The sequence below is a fragment of the Hylobates moloch genome, unplaced genomic scaffold (assembly GCF_009828535.3).
Source record: "Hylobates moloch isolate HMO894 unplaced genomic scaffold, HMol_V3 SCAFFOLD_23, whole genome shotgun sequence".
NCBI classification, from domain to species: Eukaryota; Metazoa; Chordata; class Mammalia; order Primates; family Hylobatidae; genus Hylobates; species Hylobates moloch.
In genome coordinates this window covers 17,900,100-17,922,082 of record NW_026652298.1, presented here as the reverse complement: position 1 = coordinate 17,922,082, position 21,983 = coordinate 17,900,100, and the positions used below count along the sequence as shown (strand labels likewise).

Below are 21,983 nucleotides of genomic sequence, written 5' to 3'. Positions count from 1 at the left end.
TTAAAGATGAGAAAAAAAAGAGTTAGAGACTTCTCATGATTAATTAGCACTGAATGGGAATCCAAACCTAGTCTTCCAACTAAACAGTAGGTATCTATTAGACTGTATTAACATACACTTCTGGCTAGACTTTAAAATGGTATTACACCTGCTTTGGTTTCTCTTCTACATTATTTATTCAAGACTAAAACTATTTCAAATCTTTGCCCCCAAAACTCAAATGAATGAATGAATGAATGAAACATCTCTTCATGAGATGTTGTAAAGAAAAGTTTGCTGGAGATACATACACTACAGAGCAGGCATAGCAGCCCTGTTTACTGCTCTCCCGGACGAGAAAAGTGCCATCTCGCTTCCCTCGCAACAGGTTTTCAGCTTTGTTTCGGTTGCTGCTTCCAACATTCCACGTCTTCTCATCATGATGGGGCAAATCTTCATCATCTTCCACAAGTGAATATTGGCTAGGCAGGCAGGACAGAAAGCTTCTACGTGAAGAGTGCAGGAGCCATCAGCCTGCCTTGCTGTCTTCCCTAGGCATAGCCCCCTCACTTCCCTCCTGGCCCCTACTAAGCCAGTCAGACTGGCCATCCCATGCCTGCCTCTGCCTGACCTGAGTTTTCCTCTCCTGGTATTCAGCCTCCAGTGCAACCTCCCAGGACAAAGAGTTAGCAATCAACTGTACTATTTCTGTTTTCAAGCAACCACACTCAGGTACCTGGGCAGAGTGGAAGGTATTAAAACAATCTTGTTTATCCAGTTTAGATCAGGAAATTGACTAGGCAGATTGCCAGTTTTTGAGTAATTCAAACAAAGTAGATACTTAGGCTTTAAAATATATTAAGCATAATTATTTTTTCTCTGTTCCAAAAATATTTTGGGAGTTTTCAGATGTTCAGGGACATCATTATGGACACAGAGTTGTGTCACAGCATTATGAGTAAAAATAAATCCTAGTCCTCCTTAGCTAAGCTTTCTTTTTTTAAAATTCTGGATAATGGCACTGAGTTTATACAAGATGTTCCAAACTCAGTAAAATTCCTCACTTGTTCTAAAAACAAAGCAAGTCATGCATTTTCCTAAAATGAGAAAAATCTTCTGCTATCACCATCTTTAGTAACTACTTACTCTTCAGTGTTTTCATTGCCCAACCACTCGTTCAACTTCTTTTGCCGAACACCTTTTTGAGTCAACCACCTGAAAAACAGTTTTGAAAAGAGAACGCATTAACTGATCCTGAATTGTAGCAATCACCAATTATTCATGTATAGGATTCCATTTCAAATACTTACATCAAGTATTGGTCTCTCGTCTTTCTCAGCTGGATAAGGTCTGGTTTAATGCTGTTCATACGTTTGTCAATTTCTCGATACTCAGCTGCCTGCTTCTTCAAGTCTTCTTCCAATCTTCTTCTACTGTCAATAATTTCACTGATTCGAGACTTCAGCTTATCATAATTATGCATAATCCTGCAGGCAAAAGAAATGCATTTGTTATTATCTGGGTACATCAGGAACAGTCTCCAAAGTTTATGAAAAGTTTCACTATGGTTTCCCAGCAGTTTTCCTTAGGTAAAGCATGGCTTCTCTTCCTGTCATTTTTAAATCATTCAAAGCACAGAAAGCGAGATCATCTTTAAACGGTTTTAGAGGATTTGGGTTATCTCTAGCATAAGAACAAGGGAAACACCAACCTTTGTATTTCTTTCTCATTGCCTTCACGTTTAAACTTTTCTATGTATTCTTTGCTGTACCGCTCTTGGGTCTGGCACTGTTCTTCAAATATTTTTATGGTTTCATTAAATGCTTCAATAGCTGTCCTTTTCATTTGGATTTCCTGCAACATAATTTAAAAAAGATAATGTCATAGAACATTTCATAGAACAATTTCTTACTGTAAGACACTACCAGAACATTTGATCTGTATTATTAGCAGGGTGGGACTCAAATTCATAAAACCCATTAAAATAGTATCCCAGAAACAAGTATTTCCTCTGGAGAATTTTCTCAATCTATGAAAAATGATTGCTTGGCAATTTCCTATATTTTTTATCTTCTTAAAAGCTATTGTAGTTTATAGCATCCCTGTTGTTTTCTATTCCCTCTGGCATTCCCAGATGCATGAGTGACCAGTGAAGAATAAGGGTCTAGAAAAACACAGCAGTATATAGCCCTTCCTTTTCATGGCAGGATATATATTAATGTCTAAATCTCCATTTCAGGGATTAGACAAGTCTGTGAAACTCCCAGTTATTACTAACTTCCAATCTAAACAGGATCCTTCTATCACAAATTAAATCAACTTGAAACTCAGTGACTGCTTCAGTTATCATGTGAACTTAATTTATTATTCTGACACTTAAAATTTTTGGTTTAAAGGTTTAGAGATATTATGCTAGAATAATCAACAATGATTCACAAATAAATGATCTCACCCTCACTTCATTCATAAAAACTCAACCTTTTAAATTCTTTTTTCCATGTTAGTCTTTAATAGTTTAGAACTTAGTTTTTAAATCTGATTTTCATAGAAAACTCACCTGGGATGTACGGGTATATTCTTCATATAATCTATCATATTCTCGACTTTTTTCTTGAAACTGAGTGTTATATTCATGTAATTTTTTCCCTACAGCTTCAATATTATCTTCTTTGACAACTTGATCCTAGAAAGATTAAAATAAATTCAATGAATAAGGTATTTAATCAAATAACAATTGTTTAACAAAATAGCTGACATGGAAACATCTTTAAAATTGCAATTATGTAATTACAAGTGTCAAGTTTTTTAGACTTGATTACATGTAATTCATCTGCTTCAAATGTTTTCTAAGTATTAAAAGTATCTTGTCTAAACATCGTAACTGGATAATTCATTCAGTTTTTATTACCTGTTGGTATTTGGATACTGGATAAAGTAATTTCACATCCAATTTGGGATTATACTGAGCTAGAGATTCATTCCGGTAGTGGTTTATTAACTCAACCACAGAATTGAAGGTTAATGGGTCAGAGAAGCCATATTTCCCATCTCGATGAAATATTTTGATTAATTTGTTATTTCCCCCTTTCCTGTAAAAACAATATAAAAATAAAGGTATTAACATTTTGGAATAAGGAAATATGTTTTAATATCAGCCCCAAACCCTAATTTCAGCTATATTCCCCGGCTTACCTTAGTGTAAGAGTATAATCACCATGCATTTTAGTAGACGCGTCTCGTACCAAAAAGGTCCCATCTGCTGTATCTCGAAGTTTTTCATTCACTTCTTCCCTGAAATGAAAACACAAAACAATGCTCACCTTAAGGTTTAGTGACCACAGATTTATATTTTTTAAAATAGGCTATTTTTTAGAGCAGTTTTAGGTTCACAGCAAAATCAGGTGGAAAGGACAGTCAGTGCCCATATTCCTCCTGCCCACATATTTAAATTAATGAATTGCATTTTCAGAGCTTACTAATAAGAGCTAATAATTTGTTTAAATAGAAACGTTAGCAATTGCAGTCTCATCACAAACAGGTGCATATCACTTTCACTATTGGTGTATCTGTGGTACTAAGTTTTTTATTTTTTCAACCAAACATCACAATCTCTCTGACAAATGAGCACAGAAACTCGTGATCTCAAAAAGGTTTCTCCAATCTTACTCCCCCTTCCCAAAGCTAACATAAAATGGCATTGTTTTCTTATTGTCTTTAAGGCAAGAATTCTTAGAGTTGTGCTTAATAGATAGAGTGCCTTCACACTCTGTTCTTAGGCAGTGCCACTGCACTCTGGCGCTTCACTGCCATCTCTGTCAATAATGAAACTTCCCGGGTATTTAATTTCCTGTGGCATCCAGCACCTACAGTTCTCCAGCGCTCAGTGACTTTTTCTGGTCGTCCTTGGAGGAGAACCAACTATGCTTCATGCTTATGTTGGATGATATCCTAAAAATGGAACTTACCAAGCTGGTGCTTTTCTTTCTTTTAATCTAAAACTCTCTGTATCTAGTGAAAACGAAGTTTCTGTATCCTTACCTCGAGATATCTCCCCAGTACCATTCAGCATCTTGTAAGGACATATTGTTATTCATACCGTTGTTGGCTACAGTAGTGGGTTTTGGTGGCTTAGGAGGCAGTGCTGCAGATGAAAAAGAAAAAGTTGTTCGCAATCCCAACTACATTAGAACTAAATTTTTTAGATGAATACTTTTACTCTAAAAAAATAAAAAATTAGAGTAACTGAAATATATAGCATTAGTTCATAATTCCATGCAATATGGAAGATAATTTTCTTAAAAAAAAAAAATCTTTCAGAGCATGGCTCAAAAAGAAATGAAACTGAAAAGGAGAAAAGAGAGAGCCTTAGAAACTAACAAATAAATTGGGCTGGCCATGTGAATAAATTTCAAAGTAAATCCAGAGCCATGACATTCTGTACTTCTAGATTCTAGTTATATTAAAGTTTCATGCCTGGTCAAATCCATCTAAAGTAAGAAACTATGAACATATGAGTAGCAGGAATAACATGAGTTGGCTTTAATTTCCTCTTATTTAATTATGAAACACAAATTTGGTCCCCGTCCTCCACAAACACTGTTTGCAGTAATAAAAAGGCTCATCTGCAGCAGTATGTTTTAAGAGGAACAACTGGGTTTCTCTAATCTTAGTATTTCAAGCACTGTTCTGCCAAAAGCCACTTTAAGAAACTCTCATCTGTGCCCTAAATCTCTTTAATATTTATGTAAATATTCTGTTGGATAAATTGTACTCTATATACCAGGTCTGATTAAAAATGATATCCCCCTTCCTCAATGTCAAATCAGTATTCATATATACCAATTGGTGACAGATAAAAGACTGCAATATTCCTGAATATCTTAAATGGGGGCAGGGGGAGAGCTAACATTGGAATAAAACAACTTAGGAAACAAAATAAATCTAGGATTTTTAGGTAAATTCTGTCATAAGTTTTAAAGCACTGTTACTATTTTAACTTACGCAAAAAATGATTTCAGGTATCTACCAAGAATATTAAAGCACTATTTTAACTTACACAAAAAATGATTTCAGGTATCTACCAAGAATATTTTACCAAGACTAACAATAATGGAAAGTCGACTTCTTTTTTCATTATAATACCTTCATATAAGAGAGAGCAAGCAAAGTCTCAACATCTAGAGAACTGAGTTGTAATCACTGCTACATTTTACATGCTTTCTAAAGTACCAAGTGTTATCACTGCAAAGTGCCACACTGTTCTCATCCACTGGCAACAGAGAAAAGCAGCACAAAGGATGCATCATTTTAATTACAGGGACAATATCCCACAACATAACTCACCCAGGGAAGGAACTCGATTAACAAAAGACACCAGTGAAAAACTGGAGTTCAATTCATATCCATTCAAGTAAGAATAAGCATTTACCACACACAGCCTGAGCTGCTTGCTTCCACAGACAGTCAAACAATCTGTTTAATTTTTAAGCCATGAGCAAACTAATTTTTATCAATGTAATAAAAACAGAAATCTAAAAAGGATCTTCTACAGTAGCTTTCAAAAAATTAAAAAGCCACAAAATTAACTAACTCTCTACAATAATACCGCAGTATTACCTGGTGGGTCCATTTCTATATAAAACATCAAGTCTGTGCCACAATTTATATCTGTCTTGGCATATTCTAAATCCAGGTCTTCCATATTCCAAACAGTATTGTACATTTGTGCAAGAGTTTCCTTGGCTGAGCTCAGTTATAAGAAAAGAGTCCGGCTTTCTTTGTAATGGTGTCTTGGAATTCATTTTAAAACCTATAAGGGGCTGCACTGAAACCTATTACATCACACGCCCCAGCCAATCAAGTCAGAAAAATGTCACCAGACCACTCCTGCTTCATCAGTTCTCTTCCATACCAGCCTTAACATAATGCCAACCTCACTGAGAAGCTACATTTAATAGAACTGCAATATATACACGTTCATCCTTTCAAAAAGGTGTTTAATTTGACTGTTCTCCAGCAGCGAGTTTTCCAATTCCTTGTTTATTACTCCTTGCAGCATGGTACGCTCTGCTGTTGGCAGGTTGACAAAAGCTGATATGCTGCAGCTCCGAGCTTTTCTCCCCACTTAGTGCATCTGGGTTTATAGATAGCCCAGTCATTCCTTGGTTTAAAAATCTTACAAAGGCATTAAAAGGGTATATTTAAGCTATATTTTATAGTCCTTAGATATCTCTCATGAATAAGAGAAGCAGTATAGACGACTCCTGGTATTTTAGTCCTCCATAATTCACTGAAAGCCCAGAATTCAAACACTGTCACCAATGTACCACATTAGAAAGGACAGTTGAAAGAAAATGTATAGATAAAATGTCCTCCTCTACCAAACATTCCAAAGTTAAAACTAGACTTTATAGACTAACAAACAATGAAAATTCTGAATACGAATGCAGATGCCTATTAGCAGAAATAATAAACGTAATTGTCTGTCAACATTATTAATGAGAATTTTAATGTGACTGCCTAAAAAAACTGGGCAAAGAAAATGCTTCTTCCAAAAAGAAAGAGGCTATAGATCAGAATGCAGAGTAGAGGGAGATTTATCTTTGCAAAATATTTCACTGATGAACCCATCTTCACTACTAATACTGCTTGAACGGGAAGATGATGTAATCACTTTTTTTTTTTTTTTTTTTTTTTGCTTTTTCCCCTCTATCTCAAACGCCTCACTCTGGGACAAATATTCCTTCTTAGCACTACTTAACATAAATAAATCAATTTTGGTTCTTCAAAGTCATTTTGCATATAATCCTGTCACCATTATAGGAGCCTACTGTACATTCTCACTGTGAACCAATCTCTCTTTACATTCACAATATTAGGATGGTGGGGGGGAGGGGCCCTTTCCCCATGTAAATGTGGCTCATTTAAAAAACTACAGTGGGGCTCTGTGATCTATGTACACATGTATGTCACATATTTGTGTGACCATTTGAAAAACACAGAAACCCTTGAGACTTTCTGTAAAATTTGGGATCATAAAATATATTAAAAAGCAGACCAAAGGCAAGGCATTCTGTTCTCTGACGTCCCGTCTAGTTTAATTCATTTTCCCATTATTGGGAAAAGCAGGCTCACCTTGTCTCTTCCCACCCTGTCCCACTTTTCTATTTGCCTAAGTTTACCTGAACTCAAATTCAAATAAAAATCGTAAAGGTGGCTGTATGCCCTCAGATAAGATTCAGAAAAACATTCTTTTTTAGTTTAATTAAAATGTCGACCCTCCCCCAAAGCAAGGAAACAAGTTCTCCGAGCAGCTGCGGCCGGTGTAACAGCCCAGAGTGCCAGTCTGTGCATTTGGGAACCGTCGGTGCAAACCAGTCTGGCTGTTGGATCTCCTGTGGCAAACTAACCCAGGGAGAAGACAGGTGATTTTCCCATGGTCTCTCCAAGCCCTGGCCTGGCACCAACTTCCAACCAAGCACGTTGTAATTAGTACCTTCTTACTGAACTTCCAACCTAAACCCTATCTTTCCCAGCCACTGTCCCCCTCGAGGACAGGGGGAGTGTCTCCCCTAATCTCCCATCTGTCCTCCCCAGGCAGCGCTTACAGGGGCGCACGCACACACACGTACTCCAAGACAAACTACAGAAAGGCACCGCTCAGATAAACCACAGGGAAGGAACAGAGAAGTGCACAAATTCAAGGCAACTTACTTTGCAGGTTATGCATTTCAACGGTTTCCCTTTGAAATGCCTGTATCCGACAATGAAAAAAAAAAAAAAAAATCCCCAAAGCTGTTCTTCCACCAAGTGGGCCAAGCCCCCGCACCTCCCCCCAGCCTGTTCCCGGCAGGCAGTGCTCGTGTCCGGCGCCGAGAGTGCGCGCAGGAGCGGGGGCGCAGCCAGGACCCTCCGGGCGTGCACAGTGGCCCAGCTCTGCGCGGCTCGGCTGGTCCCTCCGCCCCACGCCCCGCCCGGCAGTGCGTCCGGGCCACCGCCGCTCACTGCCGGCTCCTCATTGAGAAGCCAACTGGATTTCGCTACTGTATCTGGGAGGAAAGGAGCCCAGGCGCTCGCACGTCTCCCTTAGATAAAGATCGCAGCTTCATGATTAACTTGGGCAGGTTCAAATATTTGCTGAGCTAGGGATTTCGGGAGGGGGAGGGGAGCCCAAGTCAAAGTTGTCATCGGCTGACAAGTGGCCAATGCAAGACCAACTTGCTCATTTTCGCCTGGGAAATGAGAAGGCCATTGTGAGGGGACCTAAAATAGTCTCACTGGCTGCTGAGCGCGCTGGCTGGCTCGCGGGGCTCAAGTAGCCGACAGTGAAGCGAGGCACTATGCACAGCCAAACACAGGAAGTGGCTGAGCTAGTCAGCAAAAAATAGAATCAAAGCCTCACTTGTAAAGGCCTGAACCTCTTGGAACAACCCAGAACACAGTGCCTCGCTCGTGTCCACCTCTTGCACCTCCTCCCACACACCAGCACAGACAGCCCCGCAGGTGTAACAGGAAAGCCCTTGTGAGCAACTCGGGCAGGGAGCAGATTACAAAAATGTTCAATAGTAAGTAGTAGGAGGGCATCCTCGGACGAATATTAAACCCCACACCACATGCACACTATACTCCATGATCATGTGACGATTCAGAAAAAAACAACACTGCGGCTATTTTTATGAGGTTGATTGCAACTCGCATTTAAATGGCCATATGACCTGCTAATTAAAAGGTGTCTCTGCATTAGGTTTATGTGCTAGCTAATGGGGTAAAGGATAGAAGGGCAGAGAAGGGTATACCTTTCTAGCGGATGTTTGCCCTTTATTTGAGAAGGTGGCAATGGACCAGACTTGGGATTATTGACTACTATTTAATTAAAATTTGATCTAAGAAAATTTTCAGTTGCATGAGCATAGATAGCTTTAAGATTATCCAGGGAAATCACCAAACTTTAAACTAGCAAGTAATTTAGAGATCACTTCAATCAATTCCTTCATGCCATAGAGGGGAAAACAAAATCTGACCCAGGGAGGTGAAGTGGTTTGCAGAAGATTATAGCCCTAAGACTAGAACCCAATCTTCTGATGGTTTCGCATGTCCTTCTCTACCCATTGTCCCTGCTCCTCACTTCCCTTTGCTAGAGAAAGTAAAAAAAATGGACAAAACTGAAGTTAATCTTTTAAGCCACATGCAAAAAATTTCACACCCCCAGCAAAACTCTGGTTTTTTCTGTTTTCTATTTTTAGCTTGCTTAAATTAAAACAAAACATTTCATTCCCTTTGAAGACATAGGTTCTTTCAATAATACCCTCATACTCTGCATGGGAAAGTGATCCAGTGGTCACATAAAGTCCACACAGGCCAACAGCAGGAACTAGCTTCAGGGTTACTTGAAATATCTGGCAAGTGCTGTAAACCCTCGACGAAAGTGATTTCACAAACTTTCCTTTCGTGCAACTGATATAATATTGAAAAACTTTCCCAATGGAAATAACAGTCTATAAGTGAATCTGCCATCTGATCAGAGGGACATATGGTTAGTTCAGAGAATACCCTTGCATCCTGAGCTACATCATCTTGCCCTACTTTTAAAAATAGCCTTTCTAAAGCTAGAAACATTGGAAACATCAGTCTCCTAAGCATACCTGTCTGGATTCACATGATGTTTCATGTTAAAACCTTCTAAGATTAAAATGCTCTGTTAAGTCCACCAGTATATTTTCTGTTTCAGAAGAAAATAAGCCACTGGAAAGCAGTACCCTCTCAACGTATAGAAAGAAAGTCTTGAAATAGATTGGAAAAACTCTGCCTTTAAACAAATTTCTCACAATATGTACAATCATCTACCAGAGAGGTCCTATTATATTAGGAAAGTGTGAGCTGAATCTTTTTCCCGTTGAATTTTAGTGTTTAAAAAGTGATCTGCAAGACACATGTTCTTTATTAGCTTAAAAAAGGGAGCCCTCTGCTGGTAGAACTGAATCAGTAATTCCTGCTTTGGGAGAAAACCATCAACTTTCTGTATATTTCGTATGTCCAAATTTGACACAAACTAATGCACATAACTGTATTACTGTCACTTGATCTATATGACTCACTAACTAATTAGTAAATCAAAAGTACAGTTTTCACGAAGCTGCTAGTGTTTTAGGAAAACTTTTATTTTAATGTCAGCATTTCTCTGGGACCTCGAAGGCCTAGACACACTGGAAAACTAACTGTACCTTCTGGATTCTTTAAAACAATATGTATCATTTTCCCTTTCCTCAAAGTTTCGTAAAACTAATTTCAGAGGCAAATATAGCCCATTGTTTCACTTCTCAGCAGATATAGTCAGGAAAATGTCTCTTGATCCTTAAACTGTTCAAAAGTTACAAACTGAATACTATATTTCATATGTAAAAGTCACCATCAAGTGGCAAATGTTGCACAAGCAGCTTTCAACCTAGAAAACTTCTTCTTTTTCTGGACATCATTTATGAACAAAGACCATGAAAAAAAGAATAGACAACAAAAATTAACCAAAATCTTCATCTAAGGGTAAAATGAATACCTCTCCTTCATAATTTTAACTTAAGACAACTTAGAACAGAGGGCCTTTTAGGGTAATTCAAATTATTGGCTCCATATCCACTGGTCTTAATTGATGTTGTGCTAACGAAAACATCCATTTAAGTATATAAATAAGCCCAGGTTTACATATGTATAAAATCTGACACATTCCACCAGGTTTCTGAAAAGGCATCCCCACTGCTTAGCAGAATAAAGAAGTACCCCCCTGCAATTCTCCCTCAGATCTTTGTCCCTTGAGACAAAGAGACATCTGCACTGTGAAAACAAAAGTAAAACTGACTGTATACCCCTCCTAAACACAAACATACCAAAATACCTGTGTCTCTCAGAGCACAAATAAAACTATTGTTTGACAAAACCTAGTGTGGCTTGCCTGTTTAGTTCTACGCATCTAAAAACACGTAATTTTTCAAAGTTTCATTTTTCACCTTTGAAGCAACCCTCTAATGTCAGACCACATTTTAAACCAATAAAAACTAAATCAGAGACAAGTAAAGCTCTTTGAATGTCATTTCCCTCTACCTTAGTGCTTGCCTTTAGTCTGGGTTGAGAACCAAGCCCAGAGCATTTAAAACAAGACTTAATGAATCAGGCTCTTTAGGATGAATGTTTTACAATGTGCCAGTGGTTAAAAATTAACTTTGACAGGTGTAGAAGGGCAAGGGGGAGAAAGAGTCATTTATTTTTCACTCTGGGCTTTGAGGGTGCAATATTAGACTTCAATTATACATTAATATTTCTGAATATATCCATGAAATCTGAAATATGTAAAAACACTTATAATGGGTTTCATTCAAAGGCACCCTATGTTAAATAGACTTATTTTTACCTTGGTTTGCCTACAGAAATCTACTTTACCTGCCTAAGCATTAATTGGGTAAAGATAACACAATGATTCAAGAAAACTTGTCGCTTGGCTTTAAATATTTTTAAGACTTTTTAGTAACAAAATAGAACAGCAAACTATCGACAAAGTCCAGAGAGCTTACTGTGTGCCCTACCTTTTCCAAATCTTAGCTTCCCTCTGTAAATGAGGAGAATCCTTATTTCCGAGGATTGCTGGACGTATTAGATGTGTTGATGTATGACTATTCTTTGAAAGTTGGAAGTTTATCAAAGAATAAATTTAGATAATTATTATGCTGTACCTAGTCCTCTGCTAGGAAGAGCTCAAAAGGAGAAAAAGCCTTTACCCCTGCCCTTTAGAAATGTAATTAAGTAGATTAATAGGAAAAACTATAGACAGTTAAACCTAAGATGACAGGAAGCTGAAAGGCATAAACATATTGAATGGGTCGACTTAACTTGCATATAAAACAGGGGAAGGACCTACTTGAGTGCAGATAAAGTGGATGGCACTGCTTGGGGCAGCAACGTATGGTTGCATATTTTGTGCACTGTGCAAAGGCACCTAGGCAAGATGGAGGAGTGGTGATGAAATCTAGGCTGCTCCATTCACCCAGCCACATATAGAGGAAGGGCTTCATACAAAGGCACCTTCCTCCCTCCAAGCAGTGTACCCACATCAGGGTGGCAACTTCCCAAGTGTCTCTTTTAGCCCCTACAGGCTCCTAGAGGCCGTAGCTCTGCTGGCTGGGAACATGGCATCAGTAAGGAAAAGGCCTGACAGGATTCACACAACTAATGAGGAATGGGTGGACTGAAGGAATCAGACCTGCTGAATGAAGACAGCTCCCATAAGGCCTCAAAAGCTAGAGTTGATGCGATAGATAGCAGAGAAATTATCAGTTCATTAAATCTCATACCAACCCCAGGAGAGAGGCATTAACCCAGTTCCACAGTCTGGAAAACAATTTGGAAAAGCAGAGTTACTCAAAAGAGTCGAGATTCCAATCCAGATCTATTTGAGTCAGAAGCCCACTGTTTTTTCCTTGATTGGACACTAAAAGCAGCCTCATTGCTCATGAAGTTTCCAAAAACCCAGGCAGCAGGGCATGGCAGATAGAATGGGCTGGAGTGTAGGAGGCGGCTCCTGGGCAGACCCGGTTTGGTCCCATACTGGCTGGGTAGCACAGAGCGAACCTCTATCTGTGGGCCTCGGTTTCCTCATGTCCAAATTGGTAAAGCTGGACAATGCTTTCAACTCTAAAATGATGTTTTTGTGATACTATCACTTAAAATATGTACTGCTTTTATAAAATACCAAGCCATTATTTTGTACTGTGTAATTTATTTTGAATAAGTCTTTAAACTCCATGCATCAAAATGCTATTTCTCCTTTGCCTATTCAAATTGTACCTATTCTTCAAGACACATTTCAAGCCCTATTTCTTCTATCAGCCTTTTCTGTCTACTCCATTACCCTAGAAAGTCACCAGCTGCATTTCTAAAGTTCTTTTTGTACTTAGAGTATGTGCACGCCCCTGGCATTTAAATAGATACTATGTGCTAATGGCTCTTATTTGAACTGATACTTTGCCTCAAACATCATAAGCTTTGTCATTTCAAGTTCTATCTGGTAATAATTAGAAATGCTGTCTATCTGCCCTATAACAGAGTCTTGCTTTTGTCTCCCTTAAATATCATTCAGGTACACATTTGTGTTCACGACGACGTTACTGTAAACGGCCATTCGCTGGAGATGTAAGGTGCTGTGCTTTCAAAGTTCTTTCTGGTACTAGCACATGCTGTGGCAATGCTGAAGGACTCTAAGAAATTATTGCATTTTTTAAACCAGGCCTAAGAATCATTTCTTCAACCCAGGCTGCCATAGCAGTCATTTGCACTGGAGCCATTCCGGAATACAAAGATGTTCTGGATGGGGACGTTTTGTTCCTGGAGTGGGCAGTACAATGTATGCACACATGAGAGATACTGAAACAGCCATTTAATCCCAAAGGTCCTATACAAATTACACAAACTTCCTGGGAAAACGGCTCAAACTAGGGTTTAAAACCGACTTGGATTTAATTTTTTTTAAGAGGCCACATAAATACTGTGATCTAGCAGATGTTCAAGGCTTTGTCATTCTTTAGCAGAGCTGATGGAACTAATCCTCCTTTGAAACAGGCGCACCAATTGCTCAGCAGAGAAATGTAGGGTCCTTTGACATATCAAACAGCTTTCCGGGTGGCATAATGAAAATAGTGCAGATACCCATTTTTACTTTGGTGGAATTAGGATGAAACTAACAAAGACGTTTAACTAGTTTACACCAGTCAGGCTAATCAAGCTCTACCACTGATTCTACTATACCTTGTGTAGTAGAAATTCTCCAAAATTCCATGTGATAAATTCATTTGTGGGTTATCTGTCAAACCCTGTCTGGCTTTGGCTTCCATGTGTCTCCTCTCTCTAGAGGAGTGGCCGCTGAAAAGATCAGGACTACCCACTAGCCCTTCACTGACAGCAGGGTCCAGCTCTCCCTAGTCTCTAACATAAACCTAACTTAAGTGCCATGTGCCACACCCCTACCCCCATTCTTTTCCACTAAGTCCAAAGGCAGCCTCTGAACACCAGTGCAGAGCTCCCAAATCCATTCACAGTGACCTGTGTACTCACACGAGATGAAGCCTTTTGGCCAACCCCTGGACTGAAGTCCTAGTCCCTACCTGTTGACAGTCTTCTTTGACGTAGTTTACCTGGAATTCTGGGCACCCCTGTTAAAACATTCTGCTTGCTGTGATTTGGAACATCCCATGCTTGCCTTATCTACTAAACCTGATACCTCTCTCTCACCTTTGGTACATTTGGGGCCTGTCCACATAAACCTTTCCCAATACCCGCATCTTCAGTGTTTACCTACCCCATCCTCTATCCTACCCCCTGCAGGTGGGTTTTGAGTCTAGGCCCTGGCCTCTCTTAGGCTGCCCCATCCAGATGCAAGTAACCAAGCCTGGCTGTACAATACCCAGTTAAGAAAAAGCACAACTTAACTCTCCATTGCATGAAGATGAAACTGAGTCCCCATGCCTGCTCAGACAGAGATAAATATGGTAATCTGCATATATTACCTATAATAAATATACTCATGGAGTTTCATTTTAAGTTCCAGGCATAAATTAAGACTACAAGCAACACCTTTTACTGGTCCTGAAACTTCACACGTATAGGACCCTAATCACTATTCTAAATGACCAGCGTCGATTAGCTAACTTTTAACTGGTATATAGCAAAATGAGGTTGTTTAGACTTTCCGCAGTAGAAGAAAAATACATCAGTTTAAATTAAATGCATTGCTAACATGGTCTACATTTCCTGCTTTGTTAAATGGCTAACTGAACAGCAGCCTGCTTTCAAAGAAGTGTCTGGCTTGCTCGAACTTGCTGCAGTGAACGCTCTGGTTTCATACTGCTTGCATTATTGAAAATGTTTATTTTGACAGGCATTTCTCAGTATAGTCACTTCCAAAAAACACATTCTAAAATACTTTAAATTATATAGTAATTATAAATCCCCTACTTTGTAAGCATTAGAAAGAAAAACAGAAATGTCAACAACTAAAATGAACTCCATAAATTTCCTTCAACAACCTGAAGCATAAATGTTGAAGGGTACAGGGAACTCTCCAAACTCTCACCTAAAACCAAGATGATTTAAAATCCGCAAATGTTGAAACTCGGATAATAATTAACATATACACTACCACTCAGCTATTTTTTCTTTAAATCACAAGGTAACATATTACTACCAATTGTAATTCCATAAGAAGCTGTGTTACTTCAAAGGAGGTTTATAGCCACCATTTTTTAAAGCTCTAAAAAATGAACAATGAGAGAATGTTAAATGTTCAAAAAGCATTACCTGGTGCAGGCTGTCGTTCATTCCATTCAGTTGAGATTAAAATTTCTATAACTTTTATGAGGTTTTCAGTATTATCAGAGCTGTAAGAAAGAGAGTTTATTAGAAACCTTTTCCCTAAAAGCAAACTCATTTTCATTTATATACACTCAAGTGAATGTGTGTGATAGCATCTGCACACGCATCTCTGGAGTAGTATATTTAGAATACATTTTCATCACCAATCCATTTAGGACCACCCTCATCACCCCAAAATACATGTTTGTCTCCTTTCACTTACCTGGCTGCTGAGAATCTGAAAAGCATAGGGCTGAAAATTTCAGAGAGTACTCTTGCATTCAACAGATTTTTGCTGGAGGTCTGAGAGAGCTTGAAGAAATGTTTTAACAAATACTGAAGCGTAAGCCAATACTGATGAGGTATGCTAGGCGACCTAATAAGCTTCTTCAATAGCTGAATATATTCTTCGGAGCTTTGTACTTCTACAAGTTTAAAAAAAAAAAAAAAGAAAAGAGAAATGAGTAAGAGACTACTTCCAGGTATCAGTGAATAAACACCTAGAAAAGTTCTGCTCTTTCTTCAAGCTATAGGAGTCATTTAAAAAGTTGCTGGGAGAAGCACACAGGACATTTGTCCTTCTCATTAGAAAATGCATTATGAGAAAGTAGAAATCTCAGGTCAAATGGAAATGCAAGAAGCTCAGTGTATAAAAAAACCACAAGCTGTTCAGGGTGTGCTGGCAGCAACTTAGCCAGTATTGAGCAGCTTCAAGTGTGATTGGCTAACTCAGAGGAGCATCAGATAAGTATCACAGGTTTTAACTTTGAAGGTTACGAACCACAGTTTCCTGTCCCCAAAGCACTTAACTGAACCTTAGCTCCTAAAACTGACAGCCCTCTTCCCTCAACACATTCTGTTATGGCCACTCAGGGAAGATGACAAGAACATCCCCCATCACTAGATTCTAGTCCCAGTTCCTTGAATCTGACACTAGTACTTGGAAGACCGTGTCCTTCATTGATGTACAAACTTTGGTAAGACCAATAGGTTAACAATGAGCCATTTCTGATTCTGACATGCAGACGGGCTTCCCAAGCAAATGAGAATCTGGGTCTTCTCTTGGATGCTTGGGTGGAGGAGGAAATTTCAGGTGGTATTGTTGGTGGAGGGACAGGTTACTACTACTATTTTCTAACCATTATCTCTATATATGCAAGACATATACAAGCACCTCTACATTTCCATGTATGTTCAATGAGGTTCCCAGAAGAGAAAAAACAAACCTTGAGCTAAAGAAATCATTTCACTGTAAACGGCTGCTGGAATGACAGGATTTGGTAAGTCCAGGAGATAGCGTTTGAAAGCGTCGGCCAAAATGTGCACATCGATCATTTCCAAGTCCACAGAGGCTGCATCTAGGAAACAATTTAAGAAATATTTCAGACATTTATTTTATAGAATACATCAGTTGGGCTAATTTTCTGAACAATTTGACTCACGTGTGACAAAAAAAAAAAAGGAAGCAATATGAGGATAAATATAAGACACAAAGTATTCGTTAGCCGTACTTCTTATAGGGGTTGTTCCGGGCATTTGGGGTAGAACAATTTTTCCTGTGGAGGTCTGTCCGACATACTGCAAGCACTTAGGATGCCTGACCCCTTGGCCCATGATGCCAGGAGCAGACCTCCACACTTTGGGGCAACAAAAAATAATGCCTTTGGTATGGGCTGAATTGGGCTGCATCTTCAGTGGTTACCTCCCTCATCCTCTGTCCCACCCCTCTAAGCCCAAACTCCTAGTGCCTCAGAAAGTGACTGCATGTAAGTTAAAATGAGGCCATTAGAGTGGACTCTAATCCAATCTAACTGATATCCTTCTAGGAGGGGAAATGAGGACACAGAGAGACACACTAGGGATGCACAGGCACAGAGGAAAAACGCTGTGAGGATGCAGTGAGCAGGCGACCACCTACAAGCCAAGGACAGAAGCCTCAGGAGAAACCAAACATGCTTTTATCTCGGACTTCTAGCCTCCAGAACCACGAGAAGTGAGTTTCTGCTTTTTGAGATGGAGTCTCACTCTGCTGCCCAGGCTGGAGTGCATCTCTGGTGTGATCTCGGCTCACTGCAACCTTCACCTCCTGGGTTCAAGCGATTCTCCTGCCTCAGCCTCCTGAGTAGGTGGGATTACAGGCATGTACCACCACGCCTGGCTAATTTTTGTATTTTTAGTAGAGACTGGGTTTCATCATGTTGGTTAGGCTGGTCTCAAACTCCTGACCTCGTGATCCACCCTCCTCGGCCTCCCAAAGTGCTGGGATTATAGGCATGAGCCACTGTGCCCAGCCAAGTTTCTGCGTTTTAAGCCACACAGTCTGTGGTTTGTTACAACTGCCTGAGCAAACGAATACAGAACCCAAACATTTCCTAACATCCTCTGAGGGTGGTTCTGCCCTGACTGAAAAGGGTTCTAACTAGGAATGGTTAGTCATATAGTAAATGTTTCCTAAAACCTCAACAGGAAAAATTTAAAAATGCATATTCCCAGATTTCCTAAGACTTGAGTTGATATGTCTCAGAATTCATGTAAATGTCACCAACAGAGTGAAGGATTCAACAGTAAGATACTACAGACTTTTAGCAACCAATCTCAAGAATATCCATGAAAAGAATTTGAACATTTTTAGAATGTTTCTCCCTAATTCTGGCTGAGTATTACTAATCTGACCTGTGGACAATCTCAGAAAATAAGATGAGCATTCCTGTCCAGTAAATCCCTCAGCTAGGAAACAGGTCAAGCGATCCAATAACGGAGGTAAAACTAATCAAAACCACCCTCCAGGCACTCACTATGCATGGCACTGTAAGTACTTGGGTTGGAAAAAGACACAACGCCCAGCAGAAAAAAGGGATGCTGGAAACAAAGATCTGGGGGCAGGAGTGACCATGGGCCTCTGGAAAAGGAGAGGACTTTGGCTGCTGCTGAAGGATGTACACTAGCAATGCGAAGGATAACTTGAAAGTAATCTGGGGACTTGTGTACTCAGTGCAGCAAAGGTGGGCTGACGGGCAAGATACTCCATTTGTAACAGCTTTACTAATGACAGTGTTAAGAATAAATTGGAAAGGAGTGCTGCTAGAAGTACAACTACCAGTTTCAGTTCTCTGAATCAAGGTGATGGGGGTCTGAATTCTAATGCGGTTAGAAATGTTCAAAATATTATTGAGACCTCATATTACTCAGTGATTGACTGCACTGGGCTGTGGCCTAGGAGAGAATGAGGAAGTATGAAAGTTTACTGCAAAGTGTTTGAGTATAAATGAGCGGGAGAAGGTAGTATCCTAGATAATCTTGAATGAAGTATGACAGTACAAATCATTCTAGGTTGAGCCTAAGACTACAAAAATTCCTTGGACATATCATCATAAACCAAACTTGCCCCACTAAATAGGCTGACGTTCCGAAAGTGAGTCACACAACCACACAGCTCTTAAGAAAAGTCAGTCTGGAACAGGATATGGATAGGTCAACTTGAGGAAAAGAATTATTAAATTTAAAAGGTGAAGAGGCGAAGCATTAAATCACTTAAATGTCCTACAAACAACTAACCAGAGACATATCACATGTTTAACAAGTGTGGGAGGGGCAATACCATTGTAGTATTGTAGTAGATCCTTTGCATAAAGGATCTACATTGAAGGTAATGCAATTGTGAGCATAATTAAATACTGTCAAATAAAATTGTGTGTGTGTCGCTACAGGAATTCTCTATGGTCACCACTCTTGGCCGTGCTTCTGGTTTCCCATACACTTTGCCCCATGTGTTTCATCTAATGTCTCTTTGCCCGGAAAATTAATATTACCAAATTTGCTTATCCTAAAATATGTGATAAGACATTTGGTAATGCAATATAAACATTAAGATAATAAATATGCATACATTCCTCCCTCAGGCAGGGTTTCCCTCTGTGCTTCTGCAGTGCTAATGAGCCATCCCTCTATCAAGACACTTCCCAAGGAGTATAATCATCATGTGGGATTATGTGTCTCCCTACTAGACCGAGGTACGTCAAGGGCAGGGACTGTGGCTGTCACCTGCTCTTCTCGCATCCCTCAGTGTCCAGCACATACAACGTGTTAAATGTTTGTGGATTGAACTAGAAGGCTCTTAGAGTGAAGTTAATTCGTCAAAGCCCTTCTCTAACACATGAAGTATATCAAAAGAACTTTTATAGTATATGAATAAAATTATCCTATGCAGGTCTTTGGGTAACCTTACCTTATGTCAAATTCTACTAGAGCTAGTGACAAAGTCCGTTCTATTTATCTGACTTCTGCTCTCTAAGTATCCTTTTCTGCATTGAAACTGGCCTAACGTGCTCTTCCATTAGCTATTCACACCTGTCATGCGATGACTTTTGAAGAGCTACGTAATCTTTAGGTCTGGGTTGGAGGAGTTTGCATTCTCTCCTACCTCACTTTTCACTGAGTCTACTCATGACAGGTACCCAGTAAACTCTCCAACCCTTCACTCCTCCCTCCCTCCCCCTGGAATGGAGTCCCCTCTTCCTTAGGTCTCTCCCTAGGTTAGTGGTTCCCAGTGGGAGTGGGATCCTGCCCTCTACTATGAGCCATCTGGCAATGTCTGGAGACATTTCCGATTGTCACAACTGGGGGAGAATGCTGCTGGCACCTCACGGGTAGAGGTCAGGGATGTGGCTAAGCATCCCACAATGCACAGGACAGGCTCCTGCTCTTCCAGCAAAGAATTGTCCAGCCTAAAATGTCAATAGTACCAAGGCTAAGAAAGCCTGAATTAGGTTAAATGAAACCAAAAACTGTCAGGTGAAAATGTGAATCATTAAAACTCTTATGAGACAAAGAAACAATTCATTTTAGGGCAAAACTAAAAAAGAGAAAAAAAATCAAGGACTTTTGGAGTCACAAAAATTAGCCACTCAGCCACTGGAAAATGTGAAAGAAATTATTTACCTGAGGGTCAGCTTTCTTTTCTGGTGAGTTAAATTTACTAGGACATACATCACAAGGTTAATGTGTGGATGAACTAGCATAACAGGTGCTAATAAAAGTGGGCTATTGTCTGCCATGTCTGTCCTTTTCAAACACTGGTAATTCATAAGGTTAGTTAAAAGCCGTAATTTTTTTTTTTTTTTAGGTGTAAGTGACTATTTTGGAGCTTCCTCCAGGATATTATACAATATTTTTAGGTATTGAAAAATCTTTGAGTTGGAAACAGATCTGGCAGATCCACTCCCAAGTTTGGACATCATTTATTTATTTATATTTTTTTGGCGGGGGGCACAAATTTCACTTTTTTAGCACAGACTCCAAATGAAACCAGTTTTCTGTGTGCTTTGATCTCACTGGGGAAGGAAATCTGTTGGTCAAAATGTACCATTGACGTGAATCTTTGTTGACTCTATCTCACGAGTGGTGTGAAGAGTTTTTTTTTTAAATAACTAAACTGCATCATTTTGTGTTGATCACATTATAAACCTAACCACTGTTTCTCAAATAACTTCCACTTCATCAGGCTCTGATGTCTAAACTCTTCCTGTGACTAAACGTGTTCATAATTTGACCAATTTTCTGACCCAAGCATGTGTCTTCATTTCAATTGGCTAAGGACAAAATTCAGCGTTTCCTTAACGCCCTGATAAAGCTGTCAGAAATACCGAAAAACAAGCCTTTTCACCTTGAGTGTTCTGCATGTTAACTTCTAATGACCTGCTCTGTGGGAAGTGCAGGAGGCAGAGCAGCAAAGAGGATATGCTCTGTTCCCATGCAACTGATTTCCATGTACAAAGGAAAAATGAAGTTAAACTTTTTTTTAACTTTTAAAACATCTGGTCAGAACATTTCAAGTGTAAGAATTTACTGATACTGATAAAGGTCTAGTCTCCTCCTTCTCTCCAAAAAAAACCTCTTTTCTAAAAGTCTCAGAAGTTGCCTCATTTTGAAACTGCCTCACGCTTCAAATTGTCATTTACTATCATGTGGGCATTCTTTGGACAATTATACCTCTGAAGGAGTCTAAAACTGGGTTTCACTCTTTTTGGCTTAAACACCTAAGTTCAGTTAAAATGATGTGAGGCAGTATATAATTTTTTTAAGTGTTATGAGGGAATGAAGGATCTTGAGAGATTTATAAGAAGATGACTTGCTGGAATGCTGGCAAGTAAATTGATTTGTAGTTTTTCCTCTATGCCAAAGGAGGGAGTGGGTGTTTGGGGTACTAAAGCCCTCTGGGCTGAATTAATTAGTGTTATTTAACAAACTGTCCTCAATTCTTCCCAATTCCACATCCAGTGACACCATGTTGGTTAGCTTGAAATAAGCCCCGGTGGGAATATTCATGCCACAAAAATGGGCAGATGCTACAAACCAGGGCCTTTTTCTTCCTAGAGAGTTGGTTTATCAGCACACCACTGAACATAACAATATCATGATGTTACTTAATGTACTCAACACAAAAAAAAGCAAGAAAGAAGGCAAGCCAGAAAGAAAGGGAAAGGGAAAAGGAAAATGGAAGGGAAAGGTAATAAAAGAAAAAGGATGTCAGAAGAGACATTTCTTAAGTGACACAGGCTTAAAAAACTTTTTAAATTGATTCAGATGAATTAGATGTAGCCAAATTCAGGGTCAAGGAA

The 21,983-nt window shown here is 39.3% G+C and overlaps 1 protein-coding gene across 5 annotated transcripts in view; it reads right to left on the bottom strand.

The window, feature by feature from the left end:
• The window catches only part of PIK3R1 (phosphoinositide-3-kinase regulatory subunit 1), an 84,994-nt gene that overhangs the window by 4,967 nt on the left and 58,044 nt on the right, over nucleotides 1-21,983 (bottom strand). For 3 of the 5 annotated variants that reach the window (XM_032145451.2, XM_058433864.1, XM_058433865.1), the window contains exons 5-15: nucleotides 16,593-16,724; nucleotides 15,590-15,791; nucleotides 15,313-15,392; nucleotides 4,018-4,120; nucleotides 3,172-3,270; nucleotides 2,888-3,068; nucleotides 2,537-2,662; nucleotides 1,691-1,833; nucleotides 1,290-1,466; nucleotides 1,126-1,194; nucleotides 291-461 (exon numbers count right to left, since the gene is read on the bottom strand). In XM_032145451.2, the coding sequence (XP_032001342.1) occupies nucleotides 291-461; nucleotides 1,126-1,194; nucleotides 1,290-1,466; nucleotides 1,691-1,833; nucleotides 2,537-2,662; nucleotides 2,888-3,068; nucleotides 3,172-3,270; nucleotides 4,018-4,120; nucleotides 15,313-15,392; nucleotides 15,590-15,791; nucleotides 16,593-16,724 (1,483 nt within the window). Of the gene's footprint in view, nucleotides 1-290; nucleotides 462-1,125; nucleotides 1,195-1,289; nucleotides 1,467-1,690; nucleotides 1,834-2,536; nucleotides 2,663-2,887; nucleotides 3,069-3,171; nucleotides 3,271-4,017; nucleotides 4,121-5,595; nucleotides 6,377-7,692; nucleotides 8,298-15,312; nucleotides 15,393-15,589; nucleotides 15,792-16,592; nucleotides 16,725-21,983 lie in introns of those variants that run through there. The other 2 variants (XM_032145455.2, XM_032145453.2) reach the window with 2 other exon arrangements.